We start from the raw sequence: 16668 nt of genomic DNA, 5'->3' as shown, positions 1-16668 counted from the left end.
GTGCTGTCAAGTTGACGTGACGTTTATTGTTGGGGCCTCCGTTAATAGAATTATATTCTAGTTGCCTTGTTTTAATTAAGGAATGGTTGGTTTCGTTTCCTCTCGTTTTCTTTACATGCTGTCTTCAATTGTAGAAAATTGCGGATTATTTACACTTTTTCTCTGCATTCAAAACCTGATCCATCACAAAGCGGATGTGATCGAAACGTAGATTGGGCGATTTCGTTTCTTCAAAAATTGCAAATATATTATAACTTTTGCTTCGCAGCACGAGCAAGGTGGAAGTAGAATTCTTGGTCCTTTCAAATTCCAATGTCGTTTTGGGCATCGATATCAATCCTGCAGGTCTGCAGATAGAATATCGGATATTTTAGCGAGAATTTTATCCATGATGATATAGCCGAGCATATACCTCAGAATAGGCATGTATGAGAAGGGCATTGCACGTGTGATTTAATTATTCAGATCCATCGATTCACTTCTCTGCACGAATATACGTATACATACATAGGTATAGTGGCAGTTATAATTCGGGCGCATTTACATGGCAAGTCGACGGCGATTATAAACGCAATATAACCATCAGCAGTTACCTATACATAGTGAGTAAATATCTGATAATTGTAGTAGAACCTGGGCAGACCAAGTCTCGTCCTGGTGGCATGACAATTAAAAATCTATACTCCGCGTACCGTACAATATTTGGCATATATCCAGACAGGCGCCGCCAAAATCGTGCACGAAATTATCATGATAACCAATACCAAAAATAGGCGGGATGATCATCTCTCACGCGGGCGCGATATAAACGAAAATTATCTAATCTTTCTCCAAGCGAAGTTCCGATGTAGAAATCGACGTTTTGTCGCAGGATTATTCATCAATTTCCAATATTTGAACATACCTTCCACACATCTCGTTTCAATCAAATGAGTGCCGCCACCTTTGAAAATATCGGAACAAATTGGTAACGTTGTAAGAATCAAGTGCTAATTAGTTGTTGTTTGCCCCATAAATATCAATTCTGTTTCTTCAACAGTTCAAAAAAAAAAAAAAAATTGAGGAGTATACTAAAAAAATGTATTGCTGCAATGATACGCGTCCTGACTTTGTGGCATCAAAAATGCGCATTTCTGAATTCGTGGCATCGAGAATGCGGATGCCACGAATGGAGAAATGCGTATTCTCGATGCCACAAATTGAGGAAGTCGTATTCTCGATGCTACAAATTCAGGATGTCGTTCTCTTTCCGAATACTCGTTGCCACAATTTCTGGAAATCGTTTTCGCTTCGAATACTCGATGCCAGAAATTCAAGAATGCGTAGTCTTGATGCCTCAAATTAAGGATATCGGGTTTTCTCTCCTAATACTCGATGCTTTGACTTGAGGTATGCATATTCTTGATGCTACTTTTTTCGGAAGTCGTTTTTTCTCTGGATGCTCAATGCCACAAATTCAGCAATGCGTATTTTCCATGCCACAAATTCCCGAACGCGTATCATTATAGCAATAAATTTCTTGAGTATGCCCCTTAATTTTTTATTTGTTTTCACTGGTTGGAGAAACAGGATTTAAATTCAAGGGACAAACAGCAACTAATTAGCACTTGATTCTCACAACGGTACGAATTTGTTGCGATATTTTCAAGGGTGGCTCACTTGATTGAAACTTAGCACTACCCTCGATTCCGTCCAAATGACCAGGGCAACCAAATTCCGATTTGGTAACAATTAGCAACTAGTTAGCGCTAAATCCTTCTATCAATGTTAACGCACTTTCGTGAAGTGGCGGTTCCAGCATATGGGACGTCCAGGGAAAACAGGATTCTTCTTGATGTTACGCTTGAGTTATTCAACTAATCAATTTAGAAAAAAACTCAATCTGACCGAGTTTTCCTGGAACTACTAGGTACACTTGGCTTAATCATAAGTGGTGTAGTTGGACACTACGCGATGAGGGCACAAAATATCCCTAGGGGGAATTTACAGCAGCGCCACGGCAGAGGTGGGAATCAGGGGCGGTTCGACCCGCATCGATCGTACGTAAATTCCCACTAGGAGTATTTTGTGCCCTCATCGCGTAGTGTCCAACTACACCACTTGAGATTAAGCCAAGTGTATGTACACATAACCAGCAACTTTAGCGTACATACACAACAGCAGGGCGAAATATTCACGAATGATGATAGGGAGAAAATTTGCAGCGCATAGTTGGCATGCTTGCAACGCGCTCAACTCGACGAGTCATATACTAGCGATCCGTCGCATCGCGTCGGGTCGCCCATGCCCAAACAGCGGTACTCCGAGGTACGTTTTTTTTTCGTTTCAGCTGAACAGATATGTGCAGATTTTATACTCCCAATATGCATAACGCTCTCTCTACATTTCTTTTTTTCGCGATGCTTTTCTTACTACCGAACTATAATGTACTGTGTTTCTTCTTCCTATTTCTTCGTCCTTTATATTTTCGTTTACTTTTCACATATTGCTCGACCAGCTCTTCCGCGTTTTCACAAACGTCTGTTAAGGCTACGAAAATTTTATACAAACCAGAACAAAAGAGAGAAGTAATCAACGAAAATCGGATGAACTGGGGAAAAATTGAATCATTGATTGTGAAAAATCTGTCTATCAATTACCATCTCATCGAAAGCTCGATCAGCGGAATTTCATCTACATCAAAATTCGAGGCATGTTAGACGAAAAACCAAATCCGAATATTTACAGGCACCTAAAGAGAGAGAAAAAACAGTACAAAATGAAAAATAAAAGAAAATAGAATGAATACATCCACGTCAAAATATATGTCACGGTAAAATTTCTGTGTGTAAAATATATCTACGCTGAAGAGAAATGTTTTCAGAGAACAGGTCAATTTGACTGCGGTCGTTCCGTTGTGCAAGTGTATGATTAATGAATCGTTTTCTAGACAATTTTCGTTCATAGGTGACGAAGGGACCGGTGGCAGATGTGGCTGCTTTGCTTGTGTACGCACACATATTGGCGCATACACATGAAAATCGTCGATGTTCTAACCGATTAATTACTGTTCAATTAGCTTCGGAACGGTTATATCTTTATAATCCCATTCCTCATCGTCGACCATAGTAATTGGCCACTAACGGCAGTGTCAGCCGACGATTAGAAGTGTCTTTGATTTCTGTTCATCGGCAAAGTTCAACATTTATTAACTTTATTATACCTACGGCTATATTATACGTGTATTGTAGATACTCAAATTTGGATTATATATAATTTTTACTCTGAGTTTTCTGTGATGCCAGCTTAAGGAAATATTTTTCGCAGTTTGCTCTATATCCTGAGCGAGAGAGAAGAGGAATATACGTAATATTTTTAGTTTATAACTTATTCTTTTCACTTTTGTATGTACAGTACACATAGTTACGAGCTTGCGTCAGAACAGTGTTCTGCAATATAGAATATTGGGCATTTTATGACAACTCGGCCACGTCTCGACGCTCACCACGTTCCGTTTTGTTATAATTTTTTCAGGTAACAATACGGCACTTCAAATGTTCGCTATGTTTTCCTCTTTTTCTTTCAAATTATCCTGAGCAGCCGTTTATATCTAGCAAATCAGATCGTCCGACCATTGGGACAAAGGTTCGCAGACTCCATTTGATTCTGTTCCTGTTAAGAATCGTGAAGTTTCCAACGTCTGACCTGCAAGTCTATACGCTCATTAAACTCGCCAGGCTTGAAAATGACACTAAGACAGCAGCAAAAACAGTAATAATAATAACAATAATAATCCAACTGGATTTATTTTCTGGAGTTTGGGAGTTACTGCTATCACTCGATAAACCTGAAAGAACCAAAGGAAAAAAAAAAAAAAGAAGAAATTGTAAAGGTCAAAATTCGGTCCAGTTGACATGGAATGCACCATATACTATACATTTGCTGCTGCTGCCGGCAGTGAGCAAGCAATGCTGTCGGCTCAATGGGCCTTTCATCTGAGTTTCGTTACCGCCCGCTGTCAGGAGCTGCCCAAAAATGACACCCGTGGTAGAATGGATAAGGCCCTATAAGATGAATAGGACCCTAAACGCCGTGACAATGCTAGAAATTTAGGGGCTGTATTTTCTTATACCCCGCACGAATATACGTAGGTATAGCATGTACATATATATACATATATATATACATATATACTAGGCGCAAGGTGTTTTCTCACATTATTCACCGAATGGAGCCTGCATAAGGCTCGGGCCGAGTAGGAAAGAACAGGACGACGAATACGACACCGAAAGGGGTTGAAAATACTCCGCGCAGATATAAGTATAGCTACTTCTAGCGCTGTAAGGGGAGGTAAAAAAGGTTTGTTTATCTTGAAGGAAATCAAGTTAGCTGCTCGTTGACCTGGACGTGAAGGTGGATGTTGACGATCGTTGAAAAACTTACGGCTCGCACGAAGTACGTAGGCACATGTTATAGTTTTCTCTAACTCGACAAAATTGTATAATTAAGAAAAAGTAATTATAAAAACATCAAAAATATGGTACAGAAAAAGACGTGTGCAAAGCACGGTTTTATATAGTATAAACGAAGTTAAGTGGTTCGTTACATTAACATTTTCACGTGCCTGATTATATGTATACCTAGTTAGCTTTGAATCACCAGAGTTATTATCTTTTAAAATTTCTTCTCAAGTAGGTATGTAAAAGATATAGCGTATTCTGATTGTGTTCTTCTTCAAATTTCATAGGTAGAATAATTCCCAATCGAGGTAACTAATTTCGAGCGTAGCTACGTAGAATCAAATTGTGCTCTATATAAAGTACCCGCAATGCGTGGAAGGCAGTTATCCTAGATAATAAAGTTTGATGTTTAAAAATGATAAATAAAGAAATCTGCTACTGTAACGAGGCGACTAATTCGAACTCATCTTCGCTCAATGAAAACCCTCCTGATTATATTAAATAGCGAGCAAAACGGTATGCTTAACATAGCGTTTATCTGCTCTTCTTCGTTTTAGTACTTTTTCACTGCCTCGTCAGCCATTCCCCATAAACTCCGTGAAACGCCAGTTCTATATACGTATACATCTATACGCTTATACACATACGCATTACGCACACGGTCGTCGCTTTATGCGTAGTAGGTGGTGCAGATCTAGTGGCTTTATATGTACAACGTTTCATCAAATGTGTTGGTATTATACGTACGTATACACGTTCATAAAATACCTTCCTCTCTACACTACCGGGAATATAAGAGCACCCCAATACCAATTCGAAACTCGTAAACATAATTTTTATGTGATGTTTGGATTACTTTACGCGTGGATAGAGAGACCACGAAGTGCGCAATTATTTTGGGGATCCCCCCCTAGTTTGAGACCCCTCTCTCTACATATCCCCTTACTTCTATATATTTCCGACAGAGTATATCCCATTCTGCAGCTTTTCTATATGTCGACTCCCCCTGATTGGCCGAAGAGAAGACGAGGAGGAGAGGAAAAGGGAAGGGAAGATGGAATGACGTTGCATCCCATCGAGAAGGGTCGTTCACCGTTCACGCGTGTTCCACGGTCTCGTTCTCGGTCTCGTTTTCTCTGTTCTCTAAATGCGTTCACGTGTAGGAAAGAGAAAGGGAGAAGGAGTGAATCAACGTTGGATCCTCTCCGACTAAAAGACGCGTCGTGTATATCCGTGTGTACGATATAATGTATGTAATCCATACAATGCGGTACCAAAATCAGATCCCGCCAATTGAGGAACACGTCGTTTAAAAGTAAGACCCGCACAACAGCGTCACAAACAGAAGCAGCTGGTCCCTCCTCATCTCATCTTGTTTCATTTTATAATACAACTTTATACATACCACCACGTGGGGTCAAATTGACTCCATAATTCCACGATACGAACGTAATCATATGCGCCTCCCTTGACATTATGGATACATTTACGACGTGAATGTATCCATAATGTCAAGGGAGGCGCGCATATACGCGCGATCAGCTAAAAACAATTGAATTATTTCCTTCATCGCGGTTATGCGGAAAATTCGAATATGTGATAACATAGATCGAAAACTGAACCTTTGTACAATATCACCCAGATACAGCAAAGACAGAAGTCGGGTTTCCAACTTCGAACATCCCGGTATTTACCTTATTCGCTTTCTGGTTTGAAAAGAACGTAATGTAAAGCCCAGGCTCATGTCTACTGTAGGACTCAACGCCACTGATCTCCATTACAAAATTTTACGTACACCGCATTTTCACACTGATAGCGGATCGTGATAACGATGAGATAAAATCGTGTGATCCATCACTGAATATTACATCAAATACGATGACAAGCAGTGTCGTCACGGTGCTCCAGGGTAAACCTTTTTTGGGGTTTTTTAGTTTCCAAAGAACTTTTCGAGTTCCAAGAGAATGTAAGTGTACCGTAGAATTTGAAAGTTTCAATAGAACCCTATTGCCTAAACAATAAGAATTCCAACCGTGGTTAATCCACAACTTGTTACAGGGTAGATATAATCCACGCATCATTTTACATATCACAGGTAAACAGATATATCTTTTCGATCAGAAATCAGAATCAAAAAAGGCAAGGATCAGAACATAGCGAGTAACATTTGGTTTTTAGCTTACCGGTTTTTTCTTTGATTTCGCACAAGACCGAGAATAGTGCCGGTTTCATTCTATGGCAATTGAGGGTGTGTTTTCTGTGAACAATACCAAACATAAATTAAAGCATATATCTACTACACGATGACATGATTCATCACGTACTTTGTGCAGATTGTAATTCAAACGGTCACCCACAATAGACGAAAGAAAAAAAAACCGCTTTCATAAAGTCGGTATTCTTATCGCGTTGGAACTCTATGGACTCAATTTTCGATCGACTCTCCGCTGCAATATGCAGTAGGTAATTAAACTTTCCTGCATCAATCATATTTACGATAATTTTCACGTATAAAAAATTCCGGAAATGAACCTTGTTGAACATCAATTTGATTGTTTTGCCATGATTTTTGATTTCATTTTTTTTTTTCATTTTCATCGTTACACGGAGATTTGAGCAGCGTAATCTTGTTTTTGTCTACAGACTCACACCGTTGAGTTTGCAAGTGCGTTATTTTGGCCATCGATGTAGAAACGTGTTTCAATTAGTTATCCTACGATGTCTCAATATTCGGCCGCATGTTACTTTAAACATGTTTACGGTTTCAGGTGTAGAATAAGTTGTCCGTGTAATCGAATATTATCTCGAAACTCCGGCAACCGATACGCGCTTTTCTCCTCCTCACGCCTCATCAAAGTCGAGTTCGTTAGATATAATTTCATAATTTCCCTTCCCTCTTATTAAAAGGAAAATCCCGATCAATCCACGTGTATTTCAATATTTGAAACATAAAAGTTTACCTGGCTTGTGCTTCGTCCAAACTTTGGTCCGTTATATTCATAATTTGCTGCAATATTTCGCCGATGTCCTGTTTTCTGGCCTCAACATTCTGGTCAGGGCCCTGGGCCGCGCTTCCATCAACCGGTCCCATGCTTCCATAACCCCCTGCATTTTGGGCCCCTTGCCCTTGGTTTCCCCCCATCAGACCCACACCTGAACCACCGTGTTGCAACATTCTTCCAGTTTCATCCATCAACCGAAACCACAAAACTCCTCTCAGTTATCCTTCCGTCGCCCGTTGCAGCACCAAACGATTGTTATTTTTTTCGTGTTGTCTTGTGCGAACAATAACACTAATTTACGTACATCAATTTAGTTTCGATTATATCACCACCTCTTCATTTATCACAACTTGTATTAGTGTTGTTGTTGTTGTTGTTGTTATGATTATAGTTTTATCTGCTGCCTTTCTTGAATCCCGCGCACTTTACGGGTAATATTTTATGTCGAATATATTCTTCTCAACACGTGTTTACTAAATTACACGTACATACATAAAAATCTATGTATAACATGCTACCCTTCCAACTTTCATCCACTAATACGATATTTGTAAAAATATATATTCGTCACTATGATTGATAGTAATATAATAATAGTTATGATTTTCAAACATACGGCTTTATATACGCTATTTAAAAATCATTCTTTCGTATAACATGCATGTGTGTAAAACTATTTATAGACGCACGAATAGAGTAGCACATAACAGTAGTATAATAGTCTGTCTTTAGATTTATTTCTTTCGATATATATATATATACATATATATATATATATATATATATTATAGATATTTTGTTATTTATTGAAAAGTACCTAAGTTACTTTATTTTTCTTGCGGTATGAGATAGCGTCTAGTTGACGGATTGTCAATTATTTTTTTACGTATACACGGTTTTAGTCATGTTTCTCGTTATTTTATTACAGTTATCCTATAAATATTTATTTATTTTCTTTTTATGTATGGTGTTACTATTGTTCTTAATACTATGATTATTATTACTGTCGTTTATCTCTTGTCAATTTATTATTACGCTTCGCAATAAGCTTAGGCCGATTTTAAACTGTTGCCATTCGAATGGCATAACTCTGTGCCTTACAAGGCAACGCGCGGCCCGTGTTTCTCAGTTCTGTCCGTAGCAATCTGACTTCAGATTAGTGTAAACCTAGGTTTGGCCCTGTGTCGACGTGTGTGCGTGCGCCAGCCATAACCGTTCCCGCCAATCAGAACGTGGAATTTACAGTCTGTCCTTCGATACGGGACATCTCTCTCCCACTTGTTTGCTAGCCCATGCGCGTTTTTAGTTCCCGCTTCAACCAAATTAATCCAACAAATAGAACGGTTTTGAAGATGATTTCTACCTTAGGAACGTCGCGCAACACCGAAAAATATCAACGAGATTTTAACGTTACAGAAAAGTTTAAAACATAAACTAGAAATATATCACGAGACAAGTGGCTCACGTCGCGCACTGACGCTCTTTGATGACAGCCGCGCAGGCTCCGCCCACTTTCTACTTCTTATTTTACCAATGTTAATAATGGTACCTGTTTTATCGATTATTTACAAAAATTCATCATCGATTATGTTACCGAATGCGAAAAAATTATTTCGGGCATAGTTTTTAATATTAAACTTTGACTTACCAATATTTTATGGGTTGGTATATTATACTCGTAGTTAATGGGCATGCGCTTAAAAAAACATGGCTTCCATGGCGGCCATGCTTGAATGCGAGGTGTTTATGTTTAAGCAAATTTGACGCCGCTGCCGAGTTGCACGCTAACCTTGCAAATGATATTGGAGGGTGCAACACTTCGATGCTGAATGATGTCGTCACATCAGTTGATGATATTTTATTGTTCGATCGTATTTTCTACAGCAGAATTAACTCTGTCATGTTAACCTCGAGTGTACATAGTTTTTAGATTCGTCGATTCTCAAGGATGGAAACCTGTTCATAAAACCTTTTCAGATATAAATTGATCCAATATGAATAGATTTATTAACGCAGTACGTACACGAAACATTTTCCGCGAATATCTTTGACCCAAATAACTGAATTATCAGTCTCACTAAACATAACCATAACATAACCTCACTGACACTTTAATGCTTTCGAGTCATCACTGTAGTGGTCTGAAATCGAGACAGTGGCGTTGTGCGTTGGTAGCCAATAGCACGGAGTACTCGACTGACTCTGTGTGTCGGCGTTTCAAACTACATTAGCGCCGACATACACTAACGGCGATATGTCGGCATCGTATAGTTACGCCATTTGTTACACCCGATAGTGTATACCGACGCTGATGCAGTTGGAAATACCGACGCACAAAGCCAGTAGATGTCCTCATCGAGCTTCCGTAGCAGGGTCCTACAAGCTTGCATCCTCTCACTGTACCAGTAACCAGTTTTATCAACTAGCAGCTCCTGACACCCTAGGACTTAGTGGCGCATACCGACCGCAGTTAATGTCATAAACGATAACTCAACAGGTCAAAACTAGGGAAATCATTTCCGGATTTACCTTCGGAGATGCGTGGGAAGTTTGAGATTAATTTACATACGCAGATGATAAATGATTGTCTCGATTTCTGAAATAACAGAAAAGTTTTCACAACAGATGATTAAAAATAAAAACTCTGAAACAACAAGATTTACATTCCATTGACTATCAATACTCAGGACGAGATCTTTCAGAAACCACAGCGGGGCATCGTACTCGGGAACAATCCTGCTGTAAGAGTCAAAGTTGTATGATTCAATTGGTGACTTTCTGCTTTACGTTCAAGATACAAAAATGATGAATTAATTTTGTGAAGTTTGAATATACATCGCTCAGTTACACCGGTGAGTGAAAAATGGATCCAATTTTTAGGGCCATGGTATCAACAATTAGAACCACCTGAAATGACGCGTTTCCAAACCACCTTATATGAGGTAGCGTCCTCGGCTCGTTTCGGTTTTTTTTTAAGTGGAACGATCGCCATTAAGCCCTATTCAAACCACTGTCGTTGGGCCCCCCCTCATGAGCCGGTCTGGTGGAATGAAACCTGCAGACATATGAGAAATAGAGAAAAGAGAAGAACAGATATTTTTCGAGACAATAAAATAATGATTATAGACATGGAAATTGCATCTTAAATCTCATAGAAATAAATTAGGTAATTGACACACATGAAAAGTAACACTCGTACATGAAAACACAAACATTAAAATAAAACCTAAACACCCACAAGACATGGTACCACATCATACATGAAACATGGACAAAACAGACAAATGGATGAACATTATCATTAATTTAAGTCATCTTAATACTAAATATCGTGATCACAGATACAAAGAAAAATTGAGCAATTGGAAATTAGTGTTTCGATGGTATGACTTCTGGAAAAAGAAAACGCGTTTATAAATTGAATCATAGAACGTGAAATCTAGAACATAGAAACAAACATTAATCCTGAAACATATAAACAAGCAATCGACACATCATTATTACGTCAGATTGTATTTCTGCAAAAAGGAAGAACAAGCAAAGTTAACTGAAAATTAAATAATTTTGGCTGCTACAATGTAGAGATCACAATCTGCGGTTGAGGACGTATTTTTTTCATGCCTGGAAAAAAAATTGAATATTATTCAAGTTTTGACTGAGTTTATGAAACAAAAGCTTCGATGAAGTGAAAACCCATCTGAATTCTGGAAAATTGAACATTGAAATACAAGATATGCAACATGCTAATTGCTGAAACATATGAAATGCGTTAATAGCCAGAGACAACCTGTGAACATCTGATCAGAAACGAAACTGAGGAGAATCCGAAAGAATCCTGAAGAGTTGTTCGGAAGTTTGAATTCCTGAAATCAGAAAGCAAACTGCATATTAGTAGCCAGAGACAGCCTGTGAACAACATCTGATTAGCAATGAAACTAAAGGCTAAACCCTAACATCTGTAAGAAAATTTAAATTAGTTTGAAAACTGGAAATAAGAAAGATTGATTAGGACCTGTAAGAAAGTTTTATCAATATCGATAGTCTGAAAGGCAAAATTTCGATTAGTATCTTACAAATAATCGCGTGGAGGTCAAGTACCACGCACAAAAAGTTGCGTAAGTAGTTGATCCTTACAATTTTCGCGGTTTTGGGGTTTAAAACGCATGAAGCGTTGCCAAGGATGTTTTAAGCGCCAAGTCCGCGCGCATACGAGCAGCAGCGACGGAGCTTGGATTTTTATTTCAAGTTTTTGAAGCGCCTTGCAAGATGGCAAGTCACGCTGGTGTCGTTTATAATACCTATGAAACATGCAAACAAACAACATGCAATTCCTCGTCCTCGCGCTATATACCCGCGCGAGCAGCGTCAGATTTGGAATATTTCTGCTAATCGAAATCGAAAAAATGCAATTTTTGATCGCATTCTTCTATCCCAATTAGCATAGAGGAATGGAAGGAAGAAAATGTTTAGAAAGGATTTGTGGCGTGGCGGTCGGCGATCCTCTTCGACGCGAAGTCTTCGAGCTCAACGTCCACCTCACTTCCATGCACCACGGCTGGTACGGAGAGCAATGCGGACGTATTTTGCCCATTCCAAGTGACCAGAAATATTACAGGAAAGCAAAAAAATCAATTTTATTTGATTTGTCTAGTGGGGTTTGTGAACGTTGTTTGGGAAAAGAAACGGATCTACTGGATCTCAGCAAAAAGATCTTAGAGACCAGGTGAAAAGAATCATTGGAAAAACATGAAATAAAATATTGTACGAAATTGAATAATGCAAATCGATAAACTCTACTCAATTGATCACTTGGAATTGCTGTGGAAAGAAAAGATGCACTTCCGATTTCTTGCCTACCCACTTTTGTCAGCCCACATCCCACCCAACGGTTAAAACTATGATGACTTGCACACTCGCATACACACTGCACATACAATAAAAACCCTTCGCGATGCATGAATTTACCTATACCTGCCTTTCACCTATATTTATCCAAGAAATGATTTTACTGACGAAAACCCCAAATCATACTTGCGCCGGCGCAACAAAATCATTCCATCTCACTCACATCTCACATTCATTGCCGTGGTATCTCGTTCAAAGACTTACCGTCAACCTGTTATGTGTAAAAATAAAAATGGGCTGCCCATGCCCCGGCCAAAGCCATAATTTACTCAATTTTGAAAGAGTGTGTGTTTTTACTAGCCAAATCTCATTCAACATTTATAATCTCCGCATGACTTTTAATACCTTGATTTCGCAAGAATCTTTGAAAAATGAATGTCATTACAAAAAAAAGGAATGACTTTAATTCATCTCGTATCTATTTGTGTACTCAATGAAAAAGTTAAGGGCTGAAGGATTTGTGTAAGGGAAGAAAAATTCTTGTATGATTAGACATCCTAAATCTCGTTAATCTACATACGTATAGTTTCTTAATGTACTACAAGCAGTCTTAATTTATAAAAACTTAACGAAAATTCTTAAGTTACTTTTTACATTTCTGAACTATGGATTGAGGTTCCTGACAGTTATTCTATTTTGTCTTAATGCTCACCAAAAATACAATATGTGGTGAACTAATATTTTTCTTTGAACGGAAATCGAACCCGATCATGAATGGTACTCAGGCATATTCCTTCGAATTGTACCAATTTCAGAAGAGCGAACATTGCCAAAGAATATTCTTATCATAGTTAACAATTTTGGAAATCTTATTTTATTCATCGACATTTGATGATAATCTTATTTTTATTCTTAATCTACATGATGTCCGCGGTAGTTGCTTGAAGCTTAATCGGATATTTGAAGTAAACATAGAATCAGGGAGAAAAACGAGATGTTGAAAGATATTTTTATCTATTTATGAGTGCCAGTTAATTAGTTCAAGTGAAAAAGAATTCAGAAGAACTGAATTGATAATTGATGCAAGTTTCGTAATAGAATCGCAAATTGTACTTGTACCTATGTACATTTATTCATACTCTCTGGTGAAATTGATTTATCATGAAAAATTGAATGATACTATATAAATCGTGGACATGACGATGATAACAATCTACATCCATATCAATAAACATACACATACATACCCACATACACAAATAAACACATACGTGGTCATCGGGTGTGACTGTACTAAGCGTACAGTTCAGCTACCCAAAATGACCCCACATACATGGTCATCGGGTGTGACTGTACTAAGCGTACAGTTCAGCTACCCAAAATGACTCCACATACATGGTCACCGGGTGTGACTGTACTAAGCGTACAGTTCAGCTACCCAAATGACTCTACACACATACATAGTCATCAGGTATAACTGAGCGCAGCAGCTAAGGGTACGCGAACTTGTTATCATCATTGAATAACTTCTTCACGTACACCCACCCGTTGCAAGCAGTTGCCCCCAATGACTCTACAGACATGGTCATCGGGTGTGACTGTACTAAGCGTACAGTTCAGCTACCCAAAATGACCCCACATACATCGTCATCGGGTGTGACTGTACTAAGCGTACAGTTCAGCTACCCAAAATGACTCCACATACATGGTCATCGGGTGTGACTGTACTAAGCGTACAGTTCAGCTACCCAAAATGACTCCACATACATGGTCATCGGGTGTGACTGTACTAAGTGTACAGTTCAGCTACCCAAATGACTACACACATACATACGATTATGTATGTACACATAAATTTCCATGGATACAGATTATTACCACCATCGCGATAATTATAATCATTATCATCATTCATTTTTTGATCGTAAACGTACGTCGAGCACATTGACTGAGTGCGGAATGATTTTCTAAAATAAGATTCTAATAGAATCTTTGGGAAATGAATTTCATTACAGAAAAAGGAATGTCTCTAATTCATCTCATATCTATTTGTGTACTCATTAAAAAAAAATTAGAGTTCGGAAGATTTGTGATAAGGAAGTAAGATTCTTATATGATTAAACATCCTAGATCTCGTTAATCTCCATACATAAAGTTTCCTAATTTTACTACAAGCAGTCTTGACCCATTAAAACTTGACGATGATTCTGAAGGTAATTGTTCCATTACCTAGATATGCATTTGGGTTCTTCATCAGTATGTAATTTCCTTCTTTTCTTAAATTTAAATAAAAATACAATATGTAGTAAAGTAATATCCTCGTTTGTGCGGGAATCGAACCCAATCGTAAATGTAAGTCCGTCGAATTCTTGGAATTCTGATGATTTCAGAAGCAGAAGAAAAAACGTCGAAAAATACAATATGTAATGAAGTAATATCCATTACCTAACCATCCATTAAGGTTCCTTATCAGTATGTAATTTCCTTCTTTTCTTAAAGTTAAATAAAAATACAATATGTAGTAAAGTAATATCCTCGTTTGTGCGGGAATCGAACCCAATCGTAAATGTAAGTCCGTCGAATCCTTGGAATTCTGATGATTTCAGAAGCAGAAGAGAAAACGTCGAAAAATACAATATGTAATGAAGTAATATCCATTACCTAACCATCCATTAAGGTTCCTTATCAGTATGTAATTTCCTTCTTTTCTTAAATTTAAATAAAAATACAATATGTAGTAAAGTGATATCCTCGTTTGTACGGGAATCGAACCCAATCGTAAATGTAATTCCGTCGAATCCTAGGAATTCTGATGATTTCAGAAGCAGAAGAGAAAACGTTGCCCAAGCATATCGTTTGTATAGTTGACAATTTCGGAAATTTAAAATTATTCATCAAGACTTAATCGTAATCTTATTTTTATTCTTAAGCTATACATGATGTCCGCGGCAGTTGCTTGAAGCTTAATCGGATAGTTAAAGTTAGCAGAGAATCAGGAAGAAAAAAGGGATGTTGAAAACTAGGTTTTCCTGTTCATAAGTTACAGTTGATTCGTTCAAGTGAAATAGAATTGATAAACAATAAATTGGTCATTTCTGTAAGTTTCGCAATAGAATTGCAAATTTCTTAATTGACTGAGGTTGCTAAGCTTCATACCTGATCCTCATATAGAAATTGATACTATGGTAAAAAAACACCGTTCGAACGACTAAATTTTTTCTACCGTTGAGTGATCGATGCAAACGAAATCAACCACTAAAATTTATTTTATAATCAAAAGACTGCGCGTGCCGATCGAACGATGGTCTCTACCGTTGCCTATGAGCCGCACACTCTTGCTTACAAGGTTGATCGATGATCGTTTTTTTGTTTAAATAGTTTATAATTCATAAACTATTCGTTAACTAACTAACTACTCGATTGGCTGACTGCAGAAGGATCATTTCTGAGATAATTCAATATTAGTGACTCTACAAAGTGCAGGTGCGCTATGCTCAACGGCAACCAAACCTACGATTACCTGAGCTAATAAAATGAATTTAAAATCTAAAAGTACCGCCACGCCACGTGAGATGAGGATGGGGAGTGGGTTACTAAAAACTAAATACGTACAACGACCCCGATGCCAGCGTTCACCATCGTGTGAGCTGGCAAAGAAATCGAGGAAATCCAACTGCTGGGACTCACCCACCGCTGCCGGTACCAAGACCGGACCCGATCTGGTTCCCAAGTTTGGGGGTCTCGGATTTTACCCGGATGTCTCTGCCTCCCTGATGACTATAGCTGTGTATTAGGTTGAACCGTTGTGAGTTGAGTGTAGAGGGTTGAATGTAGTCAGTATGATACGGTGCGCAGTTGATGAGATATTCCCACGAAGAACGATGCTATAAAAATGAATAGAAAAAAACCACGAATAATTAGTACCAAGAATTTTTGAATTAAAAGAAATAAATAGTTGTCGAAAATTTCAATTACCTAAATTTATCACTTTATGTGCGTGGTCGATGATCAGCTATTGATGAGGTAACTCCATTGGATGCAACAAAAACCATTGTCTGTGGAGAAGAATTTCCAATAATTTGTTTAAAGAATTTCATAATTTGTAAAAAAAAAAATTAAAAATACGCGAATTCCCAACTTACTAATTTTCGGCGAGTCTGGCGAATATGAGAGATCCGGTTGAAGTAGCTGTCGGATTCTTTCGGACAATTCTAATTACAAAGATTGTTCACTTGACTTTGATAGTCGAGGATTGCTCAACAAGAACATTATCTACAACAGGATATCAAAACTTTGGTAATGATTTTCGTATACACAAGCAACACGAACCAGGGAATTCGAAAAGGATCAGCGGAAAAACGATCGAATTTCACACCCACCAT

The 16668-nt window shown here is 38.1% G+C and overlaps 1 protein-coding gene across 4 annotated transcripts in view; it reads right to left on the bottom strand.

The window, feature by feature from the left end:
• LOC105684478 (homeobox protein extradenticle) overlaps positions 1 to 10382 on the bottom strand; it is a 46151-nt gene extending 35769 nt beyond the window's left edge. For 3 of the 4 annotated variants that reach the window (XM_012397877.3, XM_012397850.3, XM_012397868.4), the window contains exons 1-2: positions 7400 to 10382; positions 6623 to 6696 (exon numbers count right to left, since the gene is read on the bottom strand). In XM_012397877.3, coding sequence (XP_012253300.1) covers positions 6623 to 6696; positions 7400 to 7632 — 307 coding nt within the window. In that variant the 5' untranslated portion in view covers positions 7633 to 10382. The remainder of the gene's footprint in view (positions 1 to 6622; positions 6697 to 7399) is intronic. The other variant, XM_012397859.3, reaches the window with a different exon arrangement.
• Between the last annotated feature and the right edge of the window lie 6286 nt (positions 10383 to 16668).

Source organism: Athalia rosae, chromosome 2 (genome assembly GCF_917208135.1).
Source record: "Athalia rosae chromosome 2, iyAthRosa1.1, whole genome shotgun sequence".
In the NCBI taxonomy this organism is placed as follows: Eukaryota; Metazoa; Arthropoda; class Insecta; order Hymenoptera; family Athaliidae; genus Athalia; species Athalia rosae.
Note: the sequence above shows the minus strand (reverse complement) of the source record. Positions and strands in the feature narration are given on the sequence as shown.